Here is a 25,552-nt window from a genome sequence, read left to right as displayed (position 1 = left end):
AACCTTGAAAATAGCTGGAGTTGATGGGGGATGGGAGAACAATGGGTAGTAGTGAGCAGCAGAGTGAGAAACTCCTGTTATACAGAAGTGGAAAGTAACAGCCAGGTAGGAGCAGGTTTGCAGAGTGCAATTCAATGACATTTGTAGAAAACACAGGGGAATTTTTAGCGTTCCGATCCACAAGTTGTCCCTCTGCATCTCTGACATGCTCAGACATGTTCTCTGAATTTGCATCTCCTCATCAATTATATGCATATTGGTAATAATTCTTTAAAATGTTCACTTTTCCCACTGAGAATGTATATACTTGTGATAATTCAATGTTGACAAAGAAGAGAATGCTACATATTTCCTTTATTTATATTTCTATTTAATTAGAATTAATTGTGAGCCAACTTTTTTATCAGGTTGACTTGTAAAGAATTAAAAAAGCAAGATGATAGGTAAGGCTCAGGAGTGATATGATTCTTTGAAGCTGGGTTGGGTCGGGGGGAGAAGCTGTGGACTACATAAGTAATAAATATTCATATTCCTTAGTAATGGCATCAATGAACCATGACACATGTTAGATAAGCGAAAACTTAATTTGTGTTATCCTCGGAAGAAAAATTACAGATGGAACCAAAACACAATAAGGAATTCAATAATACAATATTAAAAATACATCTCCTTTACTTATACCTCTTAAACAGGAAATATACAAAATTAAAGCTGTGAAATTATCAACAAGTCAGTGAAGAAGCTTTTTTATTATAATTTTAAAAAATTCATTAAGAAGAAAGATGAAGTTTGACCATATAAGTAGTTTTTCACAAAAAATAGATCTATTTCAAAGATAAATGTCTTTCAAATGTCAAAACAACATTAAAAGATGAATACTTTATATGAAGTATATTTTTCCTATCCATTTGGGATGGAGTACAGGAAGAGGAAGGAAAACTGGATGTGGAGAAGAAAAGAAAAGTCTTTAGAAATATGTGGTGAAAGACAACAATACTCAGAGAAATCTATCAACTGTATATCCTGAAATAACAAATCTCGACAAATAATGAAAATTTATTAACAAATGCCAAGTTATGTTATTGTTATTCTGGGCCACCCAGAGCAACAATGTATGATTTCTAACAAAAAATAAACATGAATCTTGAAAGCATATAATTATCAAACACACTTTAAAATGCCATTAATAATTAAAATTTATCCTCATATTCTATTCTTCATTTTTAATTTCTCCAATGTTATAAATAGAATCATCAATCTTATGTCCAATATCCCCTTTTTTCTTTAGTCTTCAAAATTGCATTTTCATGTCCTGCTGGTATTTTTTTAAATTAATTGGGGTTAAGTAACTTGCTCAAAGTTACACAGCCAGTTATTTTGTGTGGGTGTTAAATATCTGAGCCGGGAACCGAAACCAGGTCTCCTGACTCTGGGGCCGGTGCTTTACTCACTGCGCCACCTAGCCTCCCCAATTTGGCTGCTATTTTAGAAGGGAAAAGAAAATAATTTCAAAAATCCACTATTTGCAAAGAATGAGGCAAAAGTTTATTTTTGTAAACTACTATCTCATTGCTAGTTATTATCATTATTTTTATTAGGTATACTATGATAGAAAAAACGGACACTGACAATTTGAGATTACTTGGATTTAAGGTTGGCTCCTTCATTTTCTAGCTGTATAAATTTGGTCAAATCATAGCTTTTCTCTGGGACTCACTTTACCCATCTATAAAATGAGGATGTTGTTGATCATTTGTTTCAGTTATCTCAAAGTCTTTGTAACATCATTTGGGGTTTTCTTGGCAAAGATACTGGAATGGTTTACCATTTCCTTCTCCAACTCATTTTACATATGAGGAAACCAAGGGAAGCAGAATTAAATAATTTGCCCAGTGTCACACAGCTAGTAAGTATCTGAGACCATATTTGAATTCAGGAAAAAATAACTGAGTCTTCTTGACTCCAGATTCAGCATTCTATCCACTATGCTTTGTATTTTCCCTTAAAATGAGGATAGGGACCATATTATCTCTAAATTATATTGCAGCTCCAATGTCTTCTTACCTCTAGCCCTTTATATAGCCTTGACCTTCTAACCTACTTTCCCATAGATTATCAAACACAATTCCCATCGACTATTCAGTAATTTTCTGAGTCCTTATATATCATCACATAAAGTCCAAAACATTATAACTTGTGCTTTCAGATCTGTTCACCTCTTTTATCAATCATTTACCCTTATCCTAAAATGTAATTTCTTATTTCTCCCCCTTTCAGAGTTGCTATTTGGATTAAAGGTCATGTTAACAATTTTCCACATACACCTGACTTATTCTGAAATCTATGTTTTTACATATATACCCCATTAATTGAATGTCCCTCGTCTCTCTATTAATTCATGTTGATCACACCTTTAAAATGTGAATTTTTCATGTGCTTATCTCCAGGGATCCTTCTTGGATTACTGTACTCATCTCCAGTCTTTATCCAGCACTTTTGAGTGTATAATATGAGCAACTTTAAAATAGTCAAATATGTGAAACTGCCCTCTAGTTATGTTTCATAAAACACAAAGGAGAATATATTTTAAATTTATTTTTGACCAGCCTTTTATATGTAAGGAGAGGTGAGTATATGTTTCTTGCCTGCTTTTCACTAAGGTTTTTATTAGAAAAAATGTGTTGTATTTTTAAGGGCATTAAATTGTGAAGAGAAAATAACACAGCTGCACTAATCTAGGTATTCGGTCTAGACTTCAAATCAAATATTAATGACTATATTAAATCTAGCCTAGAATGTTGGTAACCTGAGGTGTGTCTCACTTTATTTATCCATTAAAAAAGTGTTTTCCTGAAAATAAGCAACAGTAAGAAAACAGAACAATTATTTCATTTCCAGACTTAAGGTACTTCTTTAGACCCAAATATATGCATATGTAAATGTATATACGTGCATGTGTATCATTTACATAATATTACTGTTCATAATATACATGCAACTAATTTATCATTTTGGCTAGTAATAACTCCAAATAGAATTTTAGCATACTATTTATTGCATAGGGCTGCTCCAAAAAGGGGTAAAAATATATTTTAAATTACAGGCTAAATTGAAGTTGATTTGTAACTTTAACCATAAAATAATGGGGATAAGCCTTAGATACTGTCATGGAACAGATGGTATGATTTTCATTTAAAAGGCTATGTAGTTGTATTAAAACAGTGAACTGAAGAATTCATGTTACCCAGATTCTTAAAATATTCTGAGACGGTGCTGGCCAGGTAGCACAGAGAGTAAGAGCACTGGTCCCAGTGTTGGGATGACCTGGGGATGGAATCCTGCCTCAGACACTTAGCACCCAGCCAGAAACACCTGGCCGTGTAACCTTGAGCAAGTTGCTTAACCCCAATTGCTTATATATATATTCTGAGACATTAGAAATTTTCTTTTCTTCAAACATATGGTTATCTATGTAAAAAGAATGATTTTGTTATTTTGCTTGCTATTTTTCTGGACCTCAGTTTACAGTATACATCCTTTTATAATAAGAATTTATAATTGTTTCAAAAAGAAGAATTTTTTCTACAGAAAAGTTTTGATTTTATGTTATACATCAAACAAAACTTGAAGAAGAAACTGACTTTCTAATAGTTTAAGTCAAATATTAAAAGTGTTTGTTAAAAGTCAAATATAAACATGAAAAGCTAGGAAAAAAAGATATAAAATCATCCTAAATATATTCTATCTAATGTCAATTATTTTTATCTTAAGCTGTGATCTGATTTAATAAACTTTGGAAGACTGATGTCTTTCTGAAGCACTCCATAACAGGAAAAAAAAAAGTTTACAACAAAATTCAGCCTTTTTAAACTGCTGAAAATGAGATAACAAAAATTTTGAAATAGAATATAGAGTGTATATAAAATTATTTGGATAAAATTATTAGCAAGGGTTTTGTTAAAACAAAACAGATGTCTAGTAAACATTACACAATAGAAATTAGTTCATGTTTAAATAATATGCAAAAAACAATGTCCTTCTGGAAGGATTTTTTCTAAACAAACACACACGTAAGTGTATATCTGTATGTGTTTGTATATATGTGTATATACATATAGTATGTGTATATATATACAAATTATATGCTTACATAATTTAACATAAAATTAACATAGCTGCTCAGACTCAACTCACTGAATCCAATATTCTAAGAAACAATGAGAAGATTGCTCGTTTCCTTTAATAATATGTTTTTTATGAATCTATAATTCTCAAAAATGGTTGAATGATTCCACCATATATGGAGGAAACATATATGGACACTCCTCCACTAGGCTTCTCAAATACACTGCTCTCATAGATCCAACACACAGAATACTATACATTTAAAAATACATTGGATAATGCAATAACTTCAGCATTCATTTATACCTACTGAGGCAAAAATAGCATAATAAAATATAATATCACATTATACTTCAAAACAGAGATGAATGACTAGGAAGATATTACACCTATTAAGGAACACAGTGAAGGTTTTTGTGCTGATAGAAAAAAAAAGCAGTAACATGTACCAGAGAAGGGTTTCCAAGGTCACCAAATATAGTAAAATAATATTGTGGTCTTATATTAGCAAACATCTCTCATCGTGTTTCATACAACAAACTGTCATCTTATTTTGACAGCTATTCTTCAAAACAAAATTATTGTTGGGATTTCTGTTCCTTCCTGTATTCTACATTAAACATTTTTCAACCAACTTCTAGCTGGAATTAATGATAATCTGAAAAAACACTGAAAAGAAATTATTTTCATTCAAGATTTATAAATAAACTCTCTCGACCTTCATGGATAGAAGAATCAGTATGTAACATCTGTTTTTGTTCAAATAAACTGTGGCAAAATCATCTAGCCTACTGGAAACTTATTCAGGCCAGATACCTTTTATTAAAAATTAAAAAGTGATATGCTATCAACCTGAGTTCATTTGGATACAACTCAAAGGACTTTCAATTAGGAATGCTGTGTTGCATAAAATTTTCTTTCCTCATTTCCTTTCCCCTCCCCTTTCTACCCTACATCACAAGAGTATAATCTCTCTCCTTTTTTTTTTTTTTTGGATGGTGGGGAAGGCAGGGCAATTGAAGTTAAGTGACTAGACCAAGATCATACAGCTAGTAAGTTTTTAGTGTCTGAGGCCATTTTTTAACTCAGGTCCTCCTGACTACAGGGTCGATGCTCTATTCACTGCATCACCTATAGCTACAACAGTATAATCTTGCTCTAGGAGAGATCCTTTGCCATGTTTTGACATAGTGTCCCTATATTTTAAAAAGAACATATGAATCTTGTGGGTGAAATTACTTCCACTTTTATTCAATGGAAAAAACATGTTTTAGAAACTATCAGGGCTTAGTTATTTTTATAAACTGCATAAAATATAATCTTTTAGATGACACAATGGAAAAAAATTCTTTTTTTTTTCTTTCAGGGTGCAATGCAGGGCAGCTGGGGTTAAGTGACTTGCCCAAGGTCACATGGCTAGTAAGTGTTAAGTGTCCAAGAGCGGATTTGAACTCAGGTCCTCATAACTACAGGCCTGTGCTCTATTCACTGCCCCACCTAGTCACCCAGAAAAAAAATTCTTAAAAGTATTAGCTGTTAGATGGGCAAAATAATGGCTAGAGAATTTGATCTGCAGTTAGGAAGACTTGAATTTAAGTCTACCCTCAGACATTTACTAGTTGTGCAAACATGGCTAAATAACTTAACATCTGTTTTCTCAGTTTCCTTGTCTGTATAATGAGGATGGTAATAGGACTGTTCCTAGGGTTGTTTTAAGGCTAAAATGAGAAAAATATATGTAAAGCATTTTACAAATTTTAAGATGGTATATAAATGCTAGCTGTTGCTGTTGTTAGTGTTGTTATCATTACTACTACACTACTATTTACTACTACCATTGCTACTACTATGACTACTACTACTCCTACTCCTACTACCTTTGCTGCTACTACTACTACTCTTTTTTAATATAAATTTATTTATTTATTTTCAGTTTTCAACATTCACTTCCAAAAGATTTTGAGTTCCAAAATTTCTTCCCATCTCTCTCTTCCCCCCACCCCAGGACAGTGTGCATTCTGATTACCCCTTCCTACAATGTGCCCTACCTTCTATCACCTCCCCCCTTCTCTTATCACCTTCCTTTCTATTTCCCAGTTGCAAGTAAAAACAATTTTGAACATTCATTTTAAAGCTTTAAGATTCACATTCTCTCCCTTCCTCCCTCCCTACCCACCCTCATTGAGAAAGCAAGGAATTCGGAATCAGTTATACATGTGATACTTCTATAACAGTCATGATGTGAAAGACTAACTATATTTCCCTGTATCCTGCCCTGTCCTCCATTTATTCTATCATCTCCTTTGACCTATCCCTCCACAAAAGTCAATGCTTTTGATTACCCTTTCCCCCAATCTGCTTTTCCCTCTATTCCCTCCCCTTCTCCTATTCCTTTCCCCCCTGCTTTCCTGTAGGGTTAGATTTCTGTTGAGTCTGTATGTTATTCCCTCCTTAAGTCAAATCCGATGAGATTAAGGCTCACTTTTTCCCTCTCAACCCACCTTCTCCTCCATTGTAAAAACTTTTTCTTGTCTCTTTTATGTGAGATGATTTGCTACATTCTACTTCTTCCCTTTCTCTGTCTCCCAGTACATTCCTCTCAACACTTGATTTTATTGTTTTAGGTATCATCCCTTCATATTCAGCTCACCTAGTGCACTTCTCTATATATACATACATACATACATACACACATACATACATACATACACACACATACATATACTTATACATTCCCTCTAACTACCCTGATAATGATAAAGGTCTCATAAGTTACAAATATCATCTTTCCATGTACTACTACACTTAAAGGAGAAATATACAAAGAGATATTCATTGAAAAGGAAAGGTAAATATCTTCTCCAAAATTTTGCTCAATTAGATTTCTGGATATTTTCAACAGTTGAACATCAAGCTCATTTTAAATAATCTTGGCAAGGATCAAAGCTTCCTTTTGAAATATAATATCTATCATGTATACATATTTTCCATGTGTTCCTATCAAATTGTACCATTTTAAAATTACAGTCAACTCTCAACTCTGTTAATGAAGGAGAAAAATGTAGAAAAAAAAGGAGACCAAAAACAAGTTTTCTTTCAGTTCATGCTAAAATATTTGAAAAACAGAACTTCTACAAACAACTAAGTTATACAGTCTAAGACTTGATCGGAAAAGGGCAAAAAGGAAAGGCTATTTTTTCTACATAAGTCATTTGTAGGTCAATGACTCTCTGTAGCACAGTAGATATTTATTTGAAACATTTTGTAAGTCAGATTTTTCTCCAAAGTCACATTCTATTATTTTAAAATTTTGTTTCACCCTTTCACAGGTCACCTTAAAATACTCCTTTTATAAATTATACTCTTGAGGGTGTAGACATTTTTCCTTTCCTTGGATCCTCAGCACTTAGTGCAATACCTGAAAAACAATGAGGGTTTAATAAGTTTTTGGTGATGGTGGTTGTGATGACATGATGATGAGAAAGAGGGGGAAGAAAAAGAAGGAAAAAGTGTATGTTTGGCTCATCTAAAATAAAAGAGAATTTGAATTATCAATTGCTTTTTTAAGCTAAAAAAGGTAAAATTAAAATGTCAAAGAATAGAGTAAATAATTTTGCAACTATAAAAATTTGTATTCCTAGTTCTGACTTTTCTTCTGGATACAAGATATCAACTGGTACATAACTAACAACTTATAAGAACCTCCATGTGGATATTCTACTGCCTTTCATTTATTCCTCTCCAGGGTCCCCACTTTGATTCTTGTGACTTTGTCTTCTACCTTGTGTCAGGAATTTTTTCATGCTCAAAGATCACTTTGTCTATGTGGTTCCTTACAGTTAATGATGAAAGGAAATATGAAAACATTAGATTTAGAGTCAAAAGAACTACATCCAAATCTTTACATCTCTGGAACTTATTTTTTCTTATCTGAGAGAGTTGGACTAGAAGAGCTCTGAGCTCCCTCAGAGCTCTAAAGATGTGAGTCCATCATCAAATAGGTAGTACATATAAAAGCTAATCTATGTAAATGTTATTTATTATTGCTGAATTTTCACACAGGATGATGATGATTATGATGATGTTGATGGTGATGATTATGCATGATAGGAAAAGATATTTTTTCTCAGTCCCAGAAATGTCTGGTTTTAAGTCCTATCTAAGTCATATACTGACTGTTTAGTTTTTTTTAAAGCTCAATTCCAAAATTCACTATGACAAAAGCTCAATTTTAACATATAGAAAGTCACAAAATATATCCATTAGACCTAAAGTATTCATTTATTATTCAGATGAAATTGTCATTTGTTGTTCCATCTTTCCTAATTTACAACCCACAATCATTTATATTTGAAAAAAAATTTCTGGAAGGTTAATCAAATCTTTATAAAAGTCAATTATTTTACTTTGGATAAATGAATGAGAGGGAGAGAGAGAGAGAGAGAGAGAGAGGATACAACAGTAATTCCTCATTTCAGAGATGTTCCTTCTGTGTCCTACCCAATCTACAGCTAAAAAATTAAGCAAACAAAGGTCTCTTAGTATCTCCATATTGTTACAAAATCAAAACAATACAATTTTTTTTTATTTTACTTGGCCTAATTGTCATTGAAAAAATGGTACTCATCATAGACAAGAAAATGTAAAGATCAGAATTGTGGAGAAAAGTGAAGAGTAATTATTTGTTGTTGAAATTTTTTCTTTCAAGTCTATTGCCAAAACCATTGTGACAAATGCACATGAGCATGCACCTTGAACTCTGAAGAGTATAAAAATATTGCACACACAAAAACATTCTGGAAATAGTTTACTTTATGTGGGACTAAAAGTTGTGTCTCATTTAAAATAAAAAAAAAAACTCTGTGATATGTTGAAAAGAAAATTACCAAATGGAGATGGGATATTACTACACAACCTTGTATCCTCATATCACACATTATGATAGGTTAAAAAGTGATGGAAATGAACATGGTTTAAAAGCCTGGAAATTCATTTGATTTAAACTGTATCTAAAATCTATGGGTTAGATTTAGAAACATAGATTGTCAAATGCATGCTTAATATTCAATATGATGTGGTTTCATGATTAAACTTTATGAATATATTAAATTTTTTATTCAACTCCAAATGAATTGAATAATTGCTGCAAAAGGAGAAAAACTGAATATTAAAGTGTTTGATATAAAGTTTTAAGATTTTTTTGTCAGTAAATTTAATTATTTTACTTATTCTATTGTTTGCACCCAGTTGTACATGAAAGTTTAGTATACAATTACATTGCAGCAGTAATATTTTTGAATTGTCACTGTATAATGATAGTTTATGTCTCAGCCTGAATAGGTACCATGACAAGTAGATGATTGGAAAATTCTTACATAGTGGGAGGATTTGGCTGTTTTCCTGCTGTGGACATTCTGGGAATTATTGGATACTGGCTAAGGTATAAAGGAATGAAGATAAGGCTGTAGTGCTATTATATGAAATGTCTTGAACTAAAGGACAATGAAAGATCACCAAAAAAAAATGGGTAAGTGGGAGGGGATACTGGAAACCTTCTGATAATGACAAGGACCTAGTGAGTGAGTGGGTGGGGGCAGAGGTAAGATGGAAGAGTAGAGTAAGGACTCAGTTAAGCTCTTGTCATATTCCCCTCTAAACAACTTTAAAGAGGTGCCTTAAATTGAATTCTGGACTGTCAGAGACAACAAAAAAATCTGGGTGAATCATTTTTCCAGCTCACTATAACTTAGGAAGTCAGAAGGAGAGATCTGTGAAATGGGGGTGGAGCCTGACTCAGGATGTACATGGATGAAACCTCAGTAGTGGGACTAGGCAGTGATGAGAGAAATAGTATCAGTTTTGGGAACTCTCAAGCCACAGACAGAAAAGGGAACCCATCTGCTAGCAATGGATACAAGACTGGAAGCTATTTCACAACACCACTGAATGTACCCACTTTTAGTCACAAAGGAACAGGGACCCTGATAAGTAATATTGACTTAAATCACAAGGGATCAGGGGCCCATCTGGGTAAGGACTATATTGCAGAACAGGAGAGCAGTGACCACACCTTTCCACACATCACACCACCTTGAAATCCTGGAAAACCTTCAAACCTCTAGAACTAGCTATGAAAACACCAGTGCAAAAAAGTCTGAACCTTTGCAAAGTACCCTCATCCCAACTTTGCGAACAGAACCCAAATTCAGCATACATTCAAAATCAAGAAAGAAGGATGGAAAATAAGCAGACAAAAACAACAATGAAAGAATTTGACCATAGAAAGTTACTCTGGTGGCAGAGAAGATCAAGATACAATCTGAGAACAAGAAAATGAAGTCAAAATGGCTATAAGCAAAACCTGAAAATGGGGGAACATGCAAGTTGGACATAAGCCCAATAAGAATTCCTGGAAAAGCAATACTTTGTCAAGAGTGGTAGAGGGAAAAATTGGGTAAAGAAAAGAGAGCAAAAGGAAGAAAATTATGACAAGAATTAATAACTTAGTAAAAAGATGTACAAAAAATACAAAAGAAAATAGGACCTTGGAAAACAGACTTGGCCAAATCTAAAATGAGTGCAAAAATTCATTGACGAAAATGACTGCTTACTATGCAAAAATTACCAAATAGAAAAAGAAGAAGAAAAGTTCACTGATGAAAATCATTCCTTAAAAATTAAAGGGGCAGCTAAGTGGTGCAGTGCAGTGCAGCACCAACCCTGGATTCAGGAGGACCAGAGTTCAAATCCGGCTTCAGATACTTGACACACTTACTAGCCATGTGACCTTGGGCAAGTCACTTAACCCCAATTTCCCTGCCTTCCCCCCTCCAAAAAAGAAAAACTATATTAAAATAGAGTAAGTGGAAGCTTCTCACTCCATCAATAAACAATAAAACTAAGTCAAAAGAAGGAAAAAAAAATAAAATGTACATTATCAGAAAAATAACTTACCTAGAAAATAGATTGATGATAGATAGTTTAAAAATGATTGGACTACCTGTAAGCCAGGTTCCAAAAAGGGTCTATGCCTCATATTTCAAGAAATTGTTAAGGAAAGCCCTAATATCCTAAATGGAAAGAATCTACCGATGCCCCACCTGAAAGAGTTCCCAAAGTGAAGACTCCCAGGATTACTAAAACCAAATTCTTGAACTTTTAGGTAAAACAGAAAATACTTAAAGCAACTGAAAGAAACCATATTTGAATAGTATGGAGCCCCAGTCAGGATCACACAAAATTTAGCAGCTACACATCATGTTAAAGGAGTAGAGGCCTTGGAATATGATATTCCAAAAGGAAAAAAAAACAATAGGTAAGATTACAACCAAGAGAAACATATCAAGCAATACTGAGTATTATACTTCAAGGGAAAAATGAACATTTAATGAAATTGAAAACTTAAGAATTTCTGATGAAAAGACTAGAGATGAATAGAAAATTTCACTTTCAAATAACAAGACTTAAGAGAAACACAAAAACTTAAAAATAAAAGACAAATCACAAGGGATTAAATAATATTAAACTGTACATTTCTATATAAGAAAGTGATAAATGTAACTTCAAATAAATTTATCATTTTTATGGAAGTTAGAAGGATTCAATATACAGGACTTATGAATGAATATATTATATTGGGATGATGTAAAAAGAATAAATGTAAGAGAAAGAAATATGTTCTGGAAGAAAAGGCAAGGGAGAGAAAAATGGGGGAAATAATCTTAAAGATAAAAAAGAAAAAAGAGGTTTACAAGGAAAAGTTTTTCCAGTGGAGGTGAAGTGAGTGGGGAGGGGAGGGCAATGCTTGTACATCATTATCATGCAAATCGGTTCAAATACATGAATAAATGTGTGTGTGTGTGTGTGTGTGTGTGTGTGTGTGTGTGTGTGTGTACCACATAATTGGGTACAAAAATCTACCTCACCCAATAGAAAAATAGGAGGAAAGGGGAATAAAAGAAGGGGAGATAAAAGGGAGGGGCAATAGCGGTTAAAAGGAAAACACACTTTAGAGGAAACTCAAGACAGAGAGAGAGAAAAGGAAAATCAGAAGTCAACAGGATAGAGCCAAATTTATAGTTAGTAATCATAACTGTGAATGAGATGAACTTGTCCATAAAAATCAAAGCAGATAACAGAGCAGATTGAAAACCATAATCCAACAATATGCCATTTATAATAAACACACTTGAAATAGACAGTCACAAATAGAGTAAGAATAAGGTGATGGAGAAGAATCTATTATGCTTCAGAGGAAGTTAAAAGATAAAGCAGGAGTAGCAAGCATCATCTTACACAAACAAAAGTAAAAATAGACTATTAAAACAGACAAGTGGGAACATCACATTTTGCTAAAAAGGCAACATATACAATGAAGTTTTAGATAGATAGATAGATGTATATGTAGATACATAATATATGCACCAAATAGAATAGCATAAAAATCTTAAAGGAAAACTTAAACTATGAGAGGAAATACATAGTAAAATTATACTAGTAAGATAAGTCAATTTTCTCCTCTCAGAGGTAGATAAATGTAATCATAAAATAAAAAGAAGGAAATTAAGGAAATGAATAAAATCTTAGAAAAGTTGGATATGATAGACTTCTGCAGAAAAGTGAATGGGAACAGAAAGGGGTACACTTTATTCTCAGCTGTATATAGCACCTTCACAAAAAATTGTTTCATTTGGTAATTCTTATAGCATAAGAGCTTAAATCAAATGCAGAAAAGAAGAAATATTACATGTACCCTCTTCAGACAATGATGCAATAAAAATTACATTCAAAAGTGACCTTGGAAGCATAGATTAAAAATTAATAGGAAACCAATAATCTAATCCTAAACAATGAGTGGCTAAAAAAATAAATCATAGAAGCAATCATTTTCATTCAAGAGAATCCCAAAAGTGAAACAATATATCAAAGTATGTGGGATGAAGCCAAAACAGTGCTCAGCAGAAAATTCATACAGCTATATCTCTTATAGAGGTATATCACTTCACTTAATTGTGCTTCACAGATATTGATTTTGTTTGTTTTGTTTCTTTTTTGTTTTTTTTACAAATTGAAAGTTTGTGGCAATGCTGCATCAAACCAACTCTATTGGTGCCATTTTTCCAACTGCATATTCTAACATAGTGTCTTAGTGACACATTTTGGTAATTCTTGCATTATTGTAAAATTTTTCATTGCTATCATATCAATTACAGAGATCTAAGATCAGTGATCTTTGTTGTTACAATTGTAATTATTTAGGGGCACCATGAACCAATAAGATGGTGAACTTAATCAATACATATTGGATGTGTCCTAACTACTCTATCAACTCACCATCCCATCATTTGCCATCTCTCTCCATCTTCTCAGGCCTCCCTATTCCCTGAGACACAACAATATTGAAATTGGACCAATTAAAAACCTTGTAATAGCCCTACAATGACCTCAAGTGAAAGGAAAAGTCAACTGATGTGGCAAACTTCATTGTTTTATTTTTTTAATGGCTACAGACAACCCAACCTTCAGCAACCACTATCCTAAATAATACAGCAGGCATTAACATTGAGTCAAGATGCTGCACCAGCAAAAAGAGTATGATTTACTGAAGGCTCAGATATTTATTAGCAGGTTTTAACAACAAATGAGTTTTAATTAATGTATATCCACTATTTTAGACATAATATTATTATACAAATAATAGACCAGTTATTGCAAAGTTAACTCTTTGTCCTGGGAAATTTAAAAAAAATGTGACTCAATATATTATGATATTTGCTTTATTGTGGTGGTTTAGAACTGAACTTGCATCTTTCTATGTCAGATCAATGAATTGGACATGCAATTTAAAAAAACCTAAAAAAATCTCCAATTAAACATCAAAAAGGAAGTCCTGAAAATCAAAGTAGAGATTAATGAAATTAAAAGTAAAAAAAAAAGCTTGAACTACTAAAGAAAAATAGGAGCTAGTTTTATGAAATTAGAAATAAAATAGATGAACCATTAAGTCAGTTTTTAAAAGAAAGAAAAAACAAATTGCCTATATCAGAACTAAAAAGGGTAAATGAACCACAACAAAGATGAAATTAAAGGAATTATTATGAGTTATTTTACCAAAATGTATACCAGTAAAACTGAAAATCAATGCAGGGAATAAATATTTACAAAAATATAAACGGCCCAGATTGGTTGTTTGGTTGTTGTCCTTCATTCTCAAGGAGGATCAAAATGACATCACTATGCTAGAGTCAAGTTTCAGTGTGTCTGACCATGGCTGATCACAACAATATAAGTTCAAAATGCTCTACCACAGCTCAGGCACAAAAGTCTGTGTGAAAATTTTGGAGTGGATTCTTTAATTTTGTGCATCCTGCATTTCCCTTGAGCTACTTCAATTCTGCTTTCCTCATTAGAGCACAGTACCTTCTCTCATGTGGGCACATCATGAAAAGCAGTTCTGTGCTTGTGTCTCCCATATCACAAAATCAATAAAAAAACTTTTAAGAGAGACCTTGAGAATGTCCTTGTATTGCTTCTGCTGACCACCATGTGAGTACTTGTCATGTGTGAGTTCTCCATAAAATAGTGATATTTGAACAACATAGCCAGCCTATAAGAGTTTTACTCATTGAAGCAGAGTTTGAGTGCTTGGCGTTTCAGTTCAAGAAAGGACCTCAGTGTCTGGTATCTTATCTTGTCAGGTGATCTTCAGAATCTTCCTGAGACAATTCAAATGGAAGTGATTCAGTTTCCTGGTATGGTGCTGGTAGACTGTTCAGGTCTCACAGGCATATAACAATGAGATCAGCACAACAGCTCGGTAGACTTTCAGTTTGGCAGTTTGTCTAATGTCTCTTCTCTCACATACTTTCCTCCAGAGTCTCCCAAATACTGAGCTAGCTCTGGCAATGCATGTGTCAACCTCATTATCAACATGTACATCCTGGGAAAGTACACTACCAAAGTAAGTGGACTTATCCACAGCATTCACAACTTCTTAATTAGTTCCATGTAAGGATGGAGTGGTAGTGGCTGATGGAGCACCTGTGTTTTCTGGGTATTGATTTCTAGGCCAATTAATACAAGCAGCAGAGAATAAATCCATATTTTGCTGCAGCTCAATCTCAGAGACTGCAAGACCCACATTAAAAGAAGACTAAATAGAATACTTAACCCTAACTTAGAAAAAATAAAAGCTCCCTAAGGAAAAATACCCACAACCTGATGGATTTAAAAATGAATTCTACCAAACATTTAAGGAACAAATGATCCTGATACTATATAAATATTTTTAATGTAAAGGAGCTCTACCAAATTTCTTTTGTAATACAAATATTATTTTAATAACTAAATGAGGGAAAGTAAAAAAAAAACCTGTAGACCAATTTCTGTAATGAATAAAAAAGCAAAAAACAAAAAAAGATTAAAATACTAGCAAGGTAATTATAACAGTATATCACAATAATCATACACTATGACCAGGTGTGATTTATACCAGGAATGCAGGGATGGTTTAATATTAGGAAAACTATCATCATAATTGAGCATAGCAATACCAAGAACAACAACAAAAAAAAATCATATGATTATATAAATAGCTGCAGAAAAAGCTTTTGACAAAATACAGCACCCATTCCTATTAAGAACACCAGAAAGCATAGGAATAAATGGAGTCTTTCTTAAAATAGTATTTACATACAATCAAGAGAAAGCATTATCTGTAATGGAGATAAACTTGAAGTCTTTGCAATAAACTCAGTTGTGAAGTAAGAGTGCCTATTATCATCATCATTCAATATTATGTTGATATGCTAATTATAACAAAAAGATAGGAAAAAAGACATTGGAGGAACAAAATTAGAAGATGAGGAACAAAACTATTACTCTTTGCAGATGATATGATGGTATTCTAAGAGACCTCTAGAGAATCAACTAAAAAAACTAATTGAAACAATGGACAACTTTAGCAAAGCAGCAGGATATAAAATAAAACCACAGAAATCATCAGCGTTTTTATATACTATTAACAAAACCCAGTAGAAAGAGATGTAAATAGAAATTTCATATAAAATAATGGTATACAATATAAAATACTTGGGAGTTCACCTGCCAAGAACACCGCAGGAACTATATGAACACGATCACAAAATGCCTTTTGCCCAATTAAGACAGATCTAAAGAATTGGAAAAAATATTACTCAATATAATAAAAAATTACAATTCTGAATTTATTCAGTGCTATACCAATCAAACTACCAAAGAATTATTTATATAGCTAGAAAAAAATAAAACAAAATTTACATTAAAAAATTAAAAATACGAAGGAAATCTAGTTGAAAAAAATCTGAAAGAAGGTGGCCTAGCAATATAAGATTTAAACTGTATTTCAAAGCTGTAATCATCAAAACAATCTGATAATGGCTGAAAAATAGTGTAGTGGATCAGTGGAACAGACTAGGTGCACAACACATGATGATGATATATGACTGTAAATGACCACAGTAAGCTAGTGTTTGATAAACCCAAAGATACAAAATTTTAGGGAAAAATTTACCACTTGACAAAAATTTCTGGGACAACTGGAAAAAATTGGGGGAAAAAATAGACATAGACCAATATCTCTCACTGTATAACAAGATAAAGTAAAAATGGATAAATGACTTAGACATAAAGTGCAATAGTATAAATAAACTAGGGAACACTATTGATTGAATACCACTGTGCCATAAGAAATGATGAACTCATTTGGAAAAATCATGCATAGACTAGCACAAAATAATGAAGAATGAAATAAGCAGAACCAAGAGAACACTGTAAACAATAACAGCAATATGACTAAGTCACTTTTACTTTTATAAATACCCAAATTAACTACAAAAGCATATAAAGAAGAAGCTATCTGCACCCAGAGATAAAACTAGTGAAGAGAAGTATGTGTAGAATAATTTAACGTGTGTGTGTATACACACATATTTTGTCTAATGATAGCCACCTATAGGGTAGTGGGGAGGATAGAGAAAAAGAGGACAGAAGAAATTTACAAGATAATTTTATTACATATTTACAAGGAATAGCAAATTGTACATAATATATTTGCAGTTTTATGTGCAATCATCTTTTTAATCCTACTGTGTTATGGAAATACTTGATTTATTTCAGAAATTACAAATAAATAAGTTAAAATAACTTAATTAGGGGAGAATGGAAAGATGTATCTTTTAGATCTATGGATAAATGAAGCTGTATGACCAAATAAGAGGTAGAAAAGATCACTGGAAATAAAATAGATTATTTTTATTTCATGAAATTTAAAAAAAATCTAACAAACAATATTAATATAGCCAAAACTATGTGGAAAACAGGGAACTAAGGAGAAATGACTGCAGATATCTATGATAAACATCTGATTTCTTGCATATATAAGGAACTGAGCTAAATTGATTTTAGAAATGCAAGGATGTTAAAATATTGTTTTCAGAAGAAAGCAAAGTCATCAATAGTCACATGGAAAATACTCGAAATCACTATTAATTAGAGCAATCCAAATTAAAACAACTCTGATATACTGGCCCATACCTATCAGATTGGATAACATGAAAAATTATCAAAATAACAAATGCTGAAGGGGGTGTAGGAAAAAATCAGGACTCTAATACACTGTGCGTGGATTTGTATATCTGTTCAACTATTCTGGTGAACAATTTGGAATTATACTCAAAGAGCTCATAGTTTGTACTTGATCTGGTGGAGGACTATGGCATCAGGAAGATGAAGACATGACTTGCAATTGAATTTGATTTGAGTAAGGGAGGATATTGCAAAGTCACCAGTCTCACTTTCTCCTCCAGAGTCAACTAGATCCAGTGACCACATATAGATCAGGATGACTGGACAGGGCCCAGAATTCAGTGGAAGACAGGCCTTTTCAATCCAAGGTCTTTCTGAATTCTCAGACTGAGTCAGGCAATGCCCATTCAGCGAATAGGCCCCTTTAAGAAGTGAGTCAAAAAATGGCCCTTTAAAAAGAAAATATCAAACTGGGAAGGGAAAATCCTCAAGGTTGCTATCCAAAAGAGAAATGATTACTAATTATTTTTACTCTGTGCCAAGAGGGTCCAAAAAATAACCATTAGGTGAACCCAAACAGCTATAAAATTGGGCGTATCCTTCAACCTGGCAATACTATTACTAGGTACATATCCTAAAAAGATCAAGAAAAAGGGAAAAAATGGCATATTTTTACAAAATAAGTATTTTAGCAACTCTTTTTGTGGGGGACATAATTGGAAACACAGTATGTATCAACTGGAGAATGGATGAACAATTTGTTTTATATGGTATTGATGGAATACTATTGTGCTATTAGAAATGACTAGAAGGATGGTTTCAGAAAAGCCTGGAAAGATTTTCATGATCTGATACAAAGTAAAGTATATAGAATCAGGAGAACATTATACACAGTGATATCAATTTTGTAAGGATGATCAACTGCAAAAGACTTTCCTACTTTGATTACAACTACTCAAGACAATTACAAAGAACCATGATAAAAAGTAATACCTACTTCTAGAGAGAGAACTAAAGAAATATAAGTACAGATTAAAGCACACATTTTTTTAACTTTTGTGGGCTTTTTTTGGTTTTCTTTTGTAACATGACCAATATGGAAATATTTTTTCATGACTTCATATGTATAATCCATGCTTCTGTTGCCTTCTTAAGATTTGGGGGAGTGGTGGAAAGAAGACAGAGAATTTGAGAATTCAAAATTTTTAAAAGCAAACATTAATGTTTTTAATTCAATTGGGAAATGTCTAACAAAAATATATTTCAAAAAGAAAGGAAAGGAAATACTTGCAGTGATGAGAAAGTGAACTAAAGACAATATAAAAGGATTGAATACAAAAAATCCATTCTCAAAACTCAATGATCATGATAGTTGTTAGTTATGACAGGAGGGGAGACAGAATATGACCCTGCTAGTATAGTCACAAGGAAATCACTAATGAAAGCTCCAGTATTTTTCAGAGAGGCAACTCTATCTCTTACAAACAAAAGACATAAAAGTAAAGCAGTCAGAGACTATTTATCATAGGGTAGACAAATATTGCTACCTATCTCAAAACCCTTGAGAACATTGCTGAGTCACTAAAGTATGTATTAATATTCATAGAGATGACCATGAGTCATTAAAAAAGTTTGATTTTTTTCCTGTATCTTCCATTTAGTAAGGTAGAAATGGATATGCTGTGTTTTAGAAAGACTTCTATCAAAACTAGTTATTAGTTTTACATAGTTTGGGTACTTACACAAATAAACTTTATTTATCTAGAAAAACTTTTATATGTAGAAAGTAGGGTAGTTGGAGAGCTGGGTTGTAATCCTTGTTTACCAGTATGATCTTGGGAAGTCATTTCCCCTTGCAAGAACTCAGTTTCCTCATATACAAAAAGAGGAAGTTAGTAGAGATTAATTCTGATGTTATTTTCTATTCTAAAATTCCACATTTCAAATAAATAATGTGTACTTACTTATATTGCATTAATTATTTGAAAGATTTCTGAAGTGCCTAAGTATAAGAGAATAGGTTACACATTGTAAAAATCTACCAGAATATTAGATCAGAAAGAAAACCATAGACAGATCTGGCTTTTTTATCCATTTCTAAAATTGTTTTGTTTCCAAATACGTGAACATGGGAAAACGAAGGTCTCAAAAACTTTTAATACAAAACATAAAAAAGGCTGGAGAGAGGGCTACATTACCCAATGGCACTCTTGCAGCACTTGCATCAGGATTGATCCAAAATGATAGCCAGGACAGGACCACAATGAGCAGAGTGGGAGCATACACACCCATCATGTAAAATCCCACTTGTCTTCTCAGTGTAAAGATTACTTCTACACATGTGTAATAGCCTTTCAGAAACAAATACATGTGTGATTTAAGTAAAAAAGAAATATTTTCAGACATCAATAATATTCAAATGAACCAACTTAACTGTCAGTTGCAGGTCATTTATATTTTATTCAAATTGAAAAAGCAAATCCACACACCACCCATCATGCCCCCCACTAAAAGCTTTCCTTCAAGTGAAAAAAGTTTCTAAGAAATGAAGACAACTCAATGAAAGCTAAATCAGTACAGTGCAGAACCTGCTTCCCCTAAGAGGTTCACCATGACATTGAGAAAGAGATACTACATGCTGCTACAGTATTTCAATGTCTAGAGTTAGAGGTCTTTCGTCAGAAAATCTGAGATGGACTTTCAAACTTTTCACTACCCTTGGATGTTGCTAAAGGGAGATGACCTGAAATACCTACTTAAAGAGTAGCAAATCAAAGGAATGCTACTGGATTAGCATAAGTGATGGACTATATAGCTATAGCCAATCTGGCTGTATGAGGTGTGAGGGTCTGCAGAAAAGCTACTCACAAGACATCAGATGGGGCCAAAATTAAAAAGTAACTGTGATTTTTTTTGTTTGTTTTTTGGAGGGCCATTGGGGTTAAATGACTTGCCCAAGGTTACAAGGCTAGCTTTTGTGTTAAGTGACTGAGACCGGATTTGAACTCAGGTCCTTCTGACTCCAAGGCTGGTGCTCTGTTCACTGTTCCACCTAGCTGCCCCTATTTGTGAATTTTCAAAATAGAAAAGAGTTAATTGAATACAAATGTTAGCGAAGGATAAGAAAAATGAGTAAATAGACAGTATGAAGGTTTTTGTAATGAAACTATCTGACTCTAGTCTTATCCCTCATGTTGACTTCTGTGACATGCCCAAATTCAGGGTAAAATGTCTGATTTTCATTTGCCAAAATAAATGAAAGGAAAGTCTCAGCAGTAAAGACATTAGATTTTGACTCCTGGAGAGTCAAATAATTCTGCCTCTTTGAAGAACAACCTAGGAAATTAATTACAAATTTCTGGAATTCTCAAAAGCAGCACATGCTGCCAAATGTTGTGAAGGGAAGCAATATAAATGTTGTTACAACACTTGCTAAAGATCAAGTATTTGTGAGTACTTGAGAATATTAAAAATCAATTATCTTTTCTGTATTGATAACCAAATTTAAAAATTCAAGACTTTAAAAAACCAAACTAACTTACTATTTCACACAAAATAAATCAATTTATGAATTGGGTATAATTATACAGCATTAATCAGTTTGATTGCCTAATCACATATTATAAACATTTCAAAGTATGTTGAGAACAAATTTTGAGTTGTTTCCCCCAAAAGGGAAATTTTCCTATACTGCATCATTTTTCTCCATTTTTTTTTGAAAGTTCTGGTATCTTTTTCCCCTAAAATTTCTAATTTTCATTTTTTCTATATTGGCCTATTAGTTAACTTCCATTTATCATGCTTAAAAACTAATGTTGATAGGGTTTTATATTGAGAAATAAAATAAGTTAAAGATCCATTCTTTTTGTGTGAATCAGTATCCTCTTTTCACTTAAGATCATAGCTGTGGCCATCAATAAGTTTAAGAAGACATTAAGAGTCTGGAACTTGAAATAGGCATCATTAGTTGTTGAACTGCCTTTGTTCTATTTTTTTCTTTTGTATTCTGTGAGCAAGAAGGAAATACAGAGGTTTTCTTTATAGAGCTGGTAATACACCAAATGCCACACCCGGATTTTCTTTTCCTTGGATAAACCCACAACATATGTTTGTAATTGTCAATCAGGTGGAACATCTCCAAAATATATCATTGTTTCAGGATGCCCATTACTCAAACTTAGAGGGGATGCAGTATTTCCTATATGAGATTTTGAACTGCCTGTTTTCTTGTAGAACTTTATGTTGCAGATAATTACCTATACACCATTTACATATGAAACATATGAAAGCCACAGTGCTGTGCTCCCCCAACAAATTGACATTGTTTCAAGTGCCTTCAGATTTTTGATATATTGTCTCGGTTCAGTATAATGTTGATTATTTGGAAATGACTTATTTTTCATTCCATTTTAATGGAAGTTAAATGACAATTTTGATAAAATCTGTGTTTTGAGGCAGATTGAGACCAGATCTTTGGAACTGGACACACTACTCACTGAATATATATGCTGTCTTTATCTCTCCCACTCTCCTTTTTCTCTCTCTTCAAAGAGACAGAGACAGAGATGGAGAGAGAGACAGAGACAGATGGAGAGACAGAAAGAGAGAGAAAAAAGGAGAGTGGGAGAGATAAAGACAGAATATATATTCAGCAATTTATTGACATTGTGGATTAGGCAAGTTGAGTTTGATAACCATTCTTGGTAGGGCTTTAAAAAATGGTTATTACAAATCTACAGCAAATTTCCAATTCAAGGCTTTTAAACATAAATCTGATTTTGGAGATTTTAAATAAATAATTAGTGGATAAAAATAGCATCATTTGTAGAGAAAATGAATCTGTCACTCATGTTCACTATCTAAAAAGTTGTCCATCTTAGTTGATATGGCTTCCCCTTAAGTCAAGTTTTTACATGTATCATTTGTCCCAGCTCTGATAAGTACGTATGCCAGCTCTATGTTTCAATATAGATCTAACTTAGTGTGTTATCAGTGAAAATTCATTTGAGAGTGAAGCAATACCTCCAGGAAAAATGGAATATTTTCTCATCATAGCTTGATTTTATGTTCAAGTAGCTCAGAAAAATTTCTCATATTTCACATTTAGTAATTACTTGTATTAGGACATCTCCAAAATTTACAAATAATGTCTCTGAGATGTTTTAAATTGGAAGATATTCTTCTTTCTTTCCAAATGAAATACAAAGTGGGTAAAGTTTAATGCCTTTAGGTTTGATTCCATATAGAATTTTACATCAGTCAATTCACACCAGATTGTGTATATACATTCCAGATTTACTTAGTGAATTACAGACAAAAATGTTGGACAACATAAAATGTCTTTTTTTTTTTTTTCCCCTTTTGCTTCCAGGTGCAGACTGAATCCTCATCAAACAAGTCAATTCAACATTTTGAAAAAAAAACACCACCTAGGGGAAGTTTCAAATGTAAGCTCAGCCATCTACCTCTGCTTGTTTTGTTTTGCCCAACACCATGTGACCATGTGGACAATTGCTCATTGCTTTTTCTTGAAGATGATCTTGATGACATTGATAAAGCATTATTTATGACCTGGATATTAGCATTCACTTATGATATCCAAAATTCAACATGAAAGAAAACAAAATATGTAATAAAAGATTGTCAAATATTTGAAATCTTTAGCTTATGATAGCAAATAGTCATTTATAAAGAAATAATATGAATTAAAAGATGGTACTTATTTTTGATAGGAAAAAATGATGTTCTAAGAAATTTAAAATGACCCTTTTATAAAGATTATCTACATCTGGAAACTATAAAATACTTCTTTAATTTTAGGTTTAGTTTAAATTTAGGATAACTTCTTCAATGATTGTTTTATAGTCAGATATGGAAATGTCTGACAAATTAACTATCCATTAGTTTCAAAGTTTCTTTACTTATATATATGTCATCTCAATACAATTGCTAAAATGAAAATTTTAGTAATAAGACCTATGAACACAGTGCTATTTTATTTACCTTGCAAGAGATAAGCATATCTGAGGAGGGGGAAAGCCATAGAAAACAAAAGTAAACATGAAGGTTTTTTTTTTAAATCAGAATAATGCCAGTTTATAGCTATTTCAAATTTCTTTTTGCATAATTCTCCTTTATTCTACACTTAGGCATTTATTGATATTACAACCAAATTGAAGTGTTATCTGATACAGATTCTACTTTTTTATCCTAAAGATTACTTACCAGTGCCTTTATAGTATTTGGTACAGTTACCATATTCAATATCTTCCTTTTTAATATCAAACTGTGGCAAAGCTATTTTCTCTAACTGGACAGGATCCCCTGATTGCCAGATAAATCGCAAATCATCTGTTGTATAACCAACTTTATGAAAAACAGAAAGAAACAAATAAAAAGTTAGTTTGAATTATGTACATCAGACAAAAATGAAATTTTGAGTATCATGAACATAATAACTTTAATTTTTTTCCTCTAACTTATATGAAATTTTAATATAGTACAGTTTATAAAATAACATCATTACACTTCTTTTTGAACAACTGGCCCTTAAAAGAATATGTAGTCATATGTTGTGGCTAACTGACAGTATAATTGAGAGTCCATTTCTCAAAATTATAAGATATTTTCAGGGTCCAGCTCGGTCACTAACTATGAGACCTTGATTAAGTCACATACAATCTCTCTAGGCCTGATTTTTCTATACTTTAAAGGAGGAAATAAGCAGAGGATATACTAAATTATTTCTACAGAGTTTGCTACATCTAAATTCTTTGATACCATTACATAACTGTAGGCCCATAAATGTGTCATAAAGTCTGTAAAAGTAATGATAAAATCTGCTCTTTTCTAAACCTTGCATAATTATTATAATGCAGCATTTTTATTGTTCCCAGATCAACATTAGTGTTACATGGAACTTAGGCAAGACTCATACTAGCTAATGTCAATATTAGATAAAAGAAAGGTCATAAAATGTCAATGTATAAACCATGTACAAAGGAAGAATACTCAGTTAATTTAAACTATTGTATTTCTAGGTGCTATTATACCTACTGCAATTCCCCTTTTCTACCCATGTGCTGTGGTTCAAGCTTCTGAGACAGGCAAATTCAGAGTTGTCTTTTGTATTTAAAGATGACTGATGACTGTGATCACCAATGGCATAAATGTGATTCTAAAAGTAGGATGACCCAGATAAGACTTACTTGGAATTTTCAAAGACATGAGAAAGCAAACTTTCTAATTTTATAGAGTTGTTTGCTTAAGTAAAAGACAGAAACCTCTCTTAAGAAAAAAAAAAAAGAATGAATACATAAATACCTTTTTTTCCCCAAAAGTATGATTCCAACTTTGTAAAAATGACAATATTTTAATGTCATCTAGAGTGTCCATAATAGAATTTTTTTTGCCTTTTTGGGAGGCAGTTGGGGTTAAGTAACTTGCCCAAGGTTACATGGCTAGTTTGTGTGTGTGTGTGTGTGTGTGTGTGTATGGGTGTTAAGTGTCTGAGGCCGGAACCAAAGTCTGGTCCTCCTGACTCAGGGGCCCGCGCTTTATTGCGCCACCTAGCCGCCCCCATAATAGAATTCTTAAAAAAAGAAAGGAAAGAAAGAAAGAAAGAAAGAAAGAAAGAAAGAAAGAAAGAAAGAAAGAAAGAAAGAAAGAAAGAAAGAAAGAAAGAAAGAAAGAAAGAAAGAGAAAGAGAGAGAGAGAGAGAGAGAGAGAGAAAGAGAGAGAGAAAGAGAGAGAGAGAGAAAGAGAGAGAGAGAGAGAGAAAGAGAGAGAGAGAGAAAGAGAGAGAGAGAGAGAAAGAGAGAGAAAAAGAGAGAGAGAAAGAAAGAAAGAAAGAGAGAAAGAAAGA

General features: G+C 32.7%; 1 protein-coding gene across 2 annotated transcripts in view; it reads right to left on the bottom strand.

Moving 5' to 3' along the window:
• The window catches only part of GLRB (glycine receptor beta), a 109,476-nt gene that overhangs the window by 12,277 nt on the left and 71,647 nt on the right, over positions 1 to 25,552 (bottom strand). The window contains exons 7-9 of one of the 2 annotated variants that reach the window (XM_069105625.1): positions 23,914 to 24,054; positions 19,887 to 20,039; positions 7,260 to 7,543 (exon numbers count right to left, since the gene is read on the bottom strand). In XM_069105625.1, the coding sequence (XP_068961726.1) occupies positions 7,482 to 7,543; positions 19,887 to 20,039; positions 23,914 to 24,054 (356 nt within the window). In that variant the 3' untranslated portion in view covers positions 7,260 to 7,481. Of the gene's footprint in view, positions 1 to 7,259; positions 7,544 to 19,886; positions 20,040 to 23,913; positions 24,055 to 25,552 lie in introns of those variants that run through there. The other variant, XM_069105626.1, reaches the window with a different exon arrangement.

The sequence above is a fragment of the Petaurus breviceps genome, unplaced genomic scaffold (assembly GCF_028583685.1).
Source record: "Petaurus breviceps papuanus isolate PSGF00001 unplaced genomic scaffold, PetGlider_PUasm1.0 76, whole genome shotgun sequence".
Taxonomy (NCBI): Eukaryota; Metazoa; Chordata; class Mammalia; order Diprotodontia; family Petauridae; genus Petaurus; species Petaurus breviceps.
This window is presented reverse-complemented; position numbering and strand designations above follow the sequence as displayed.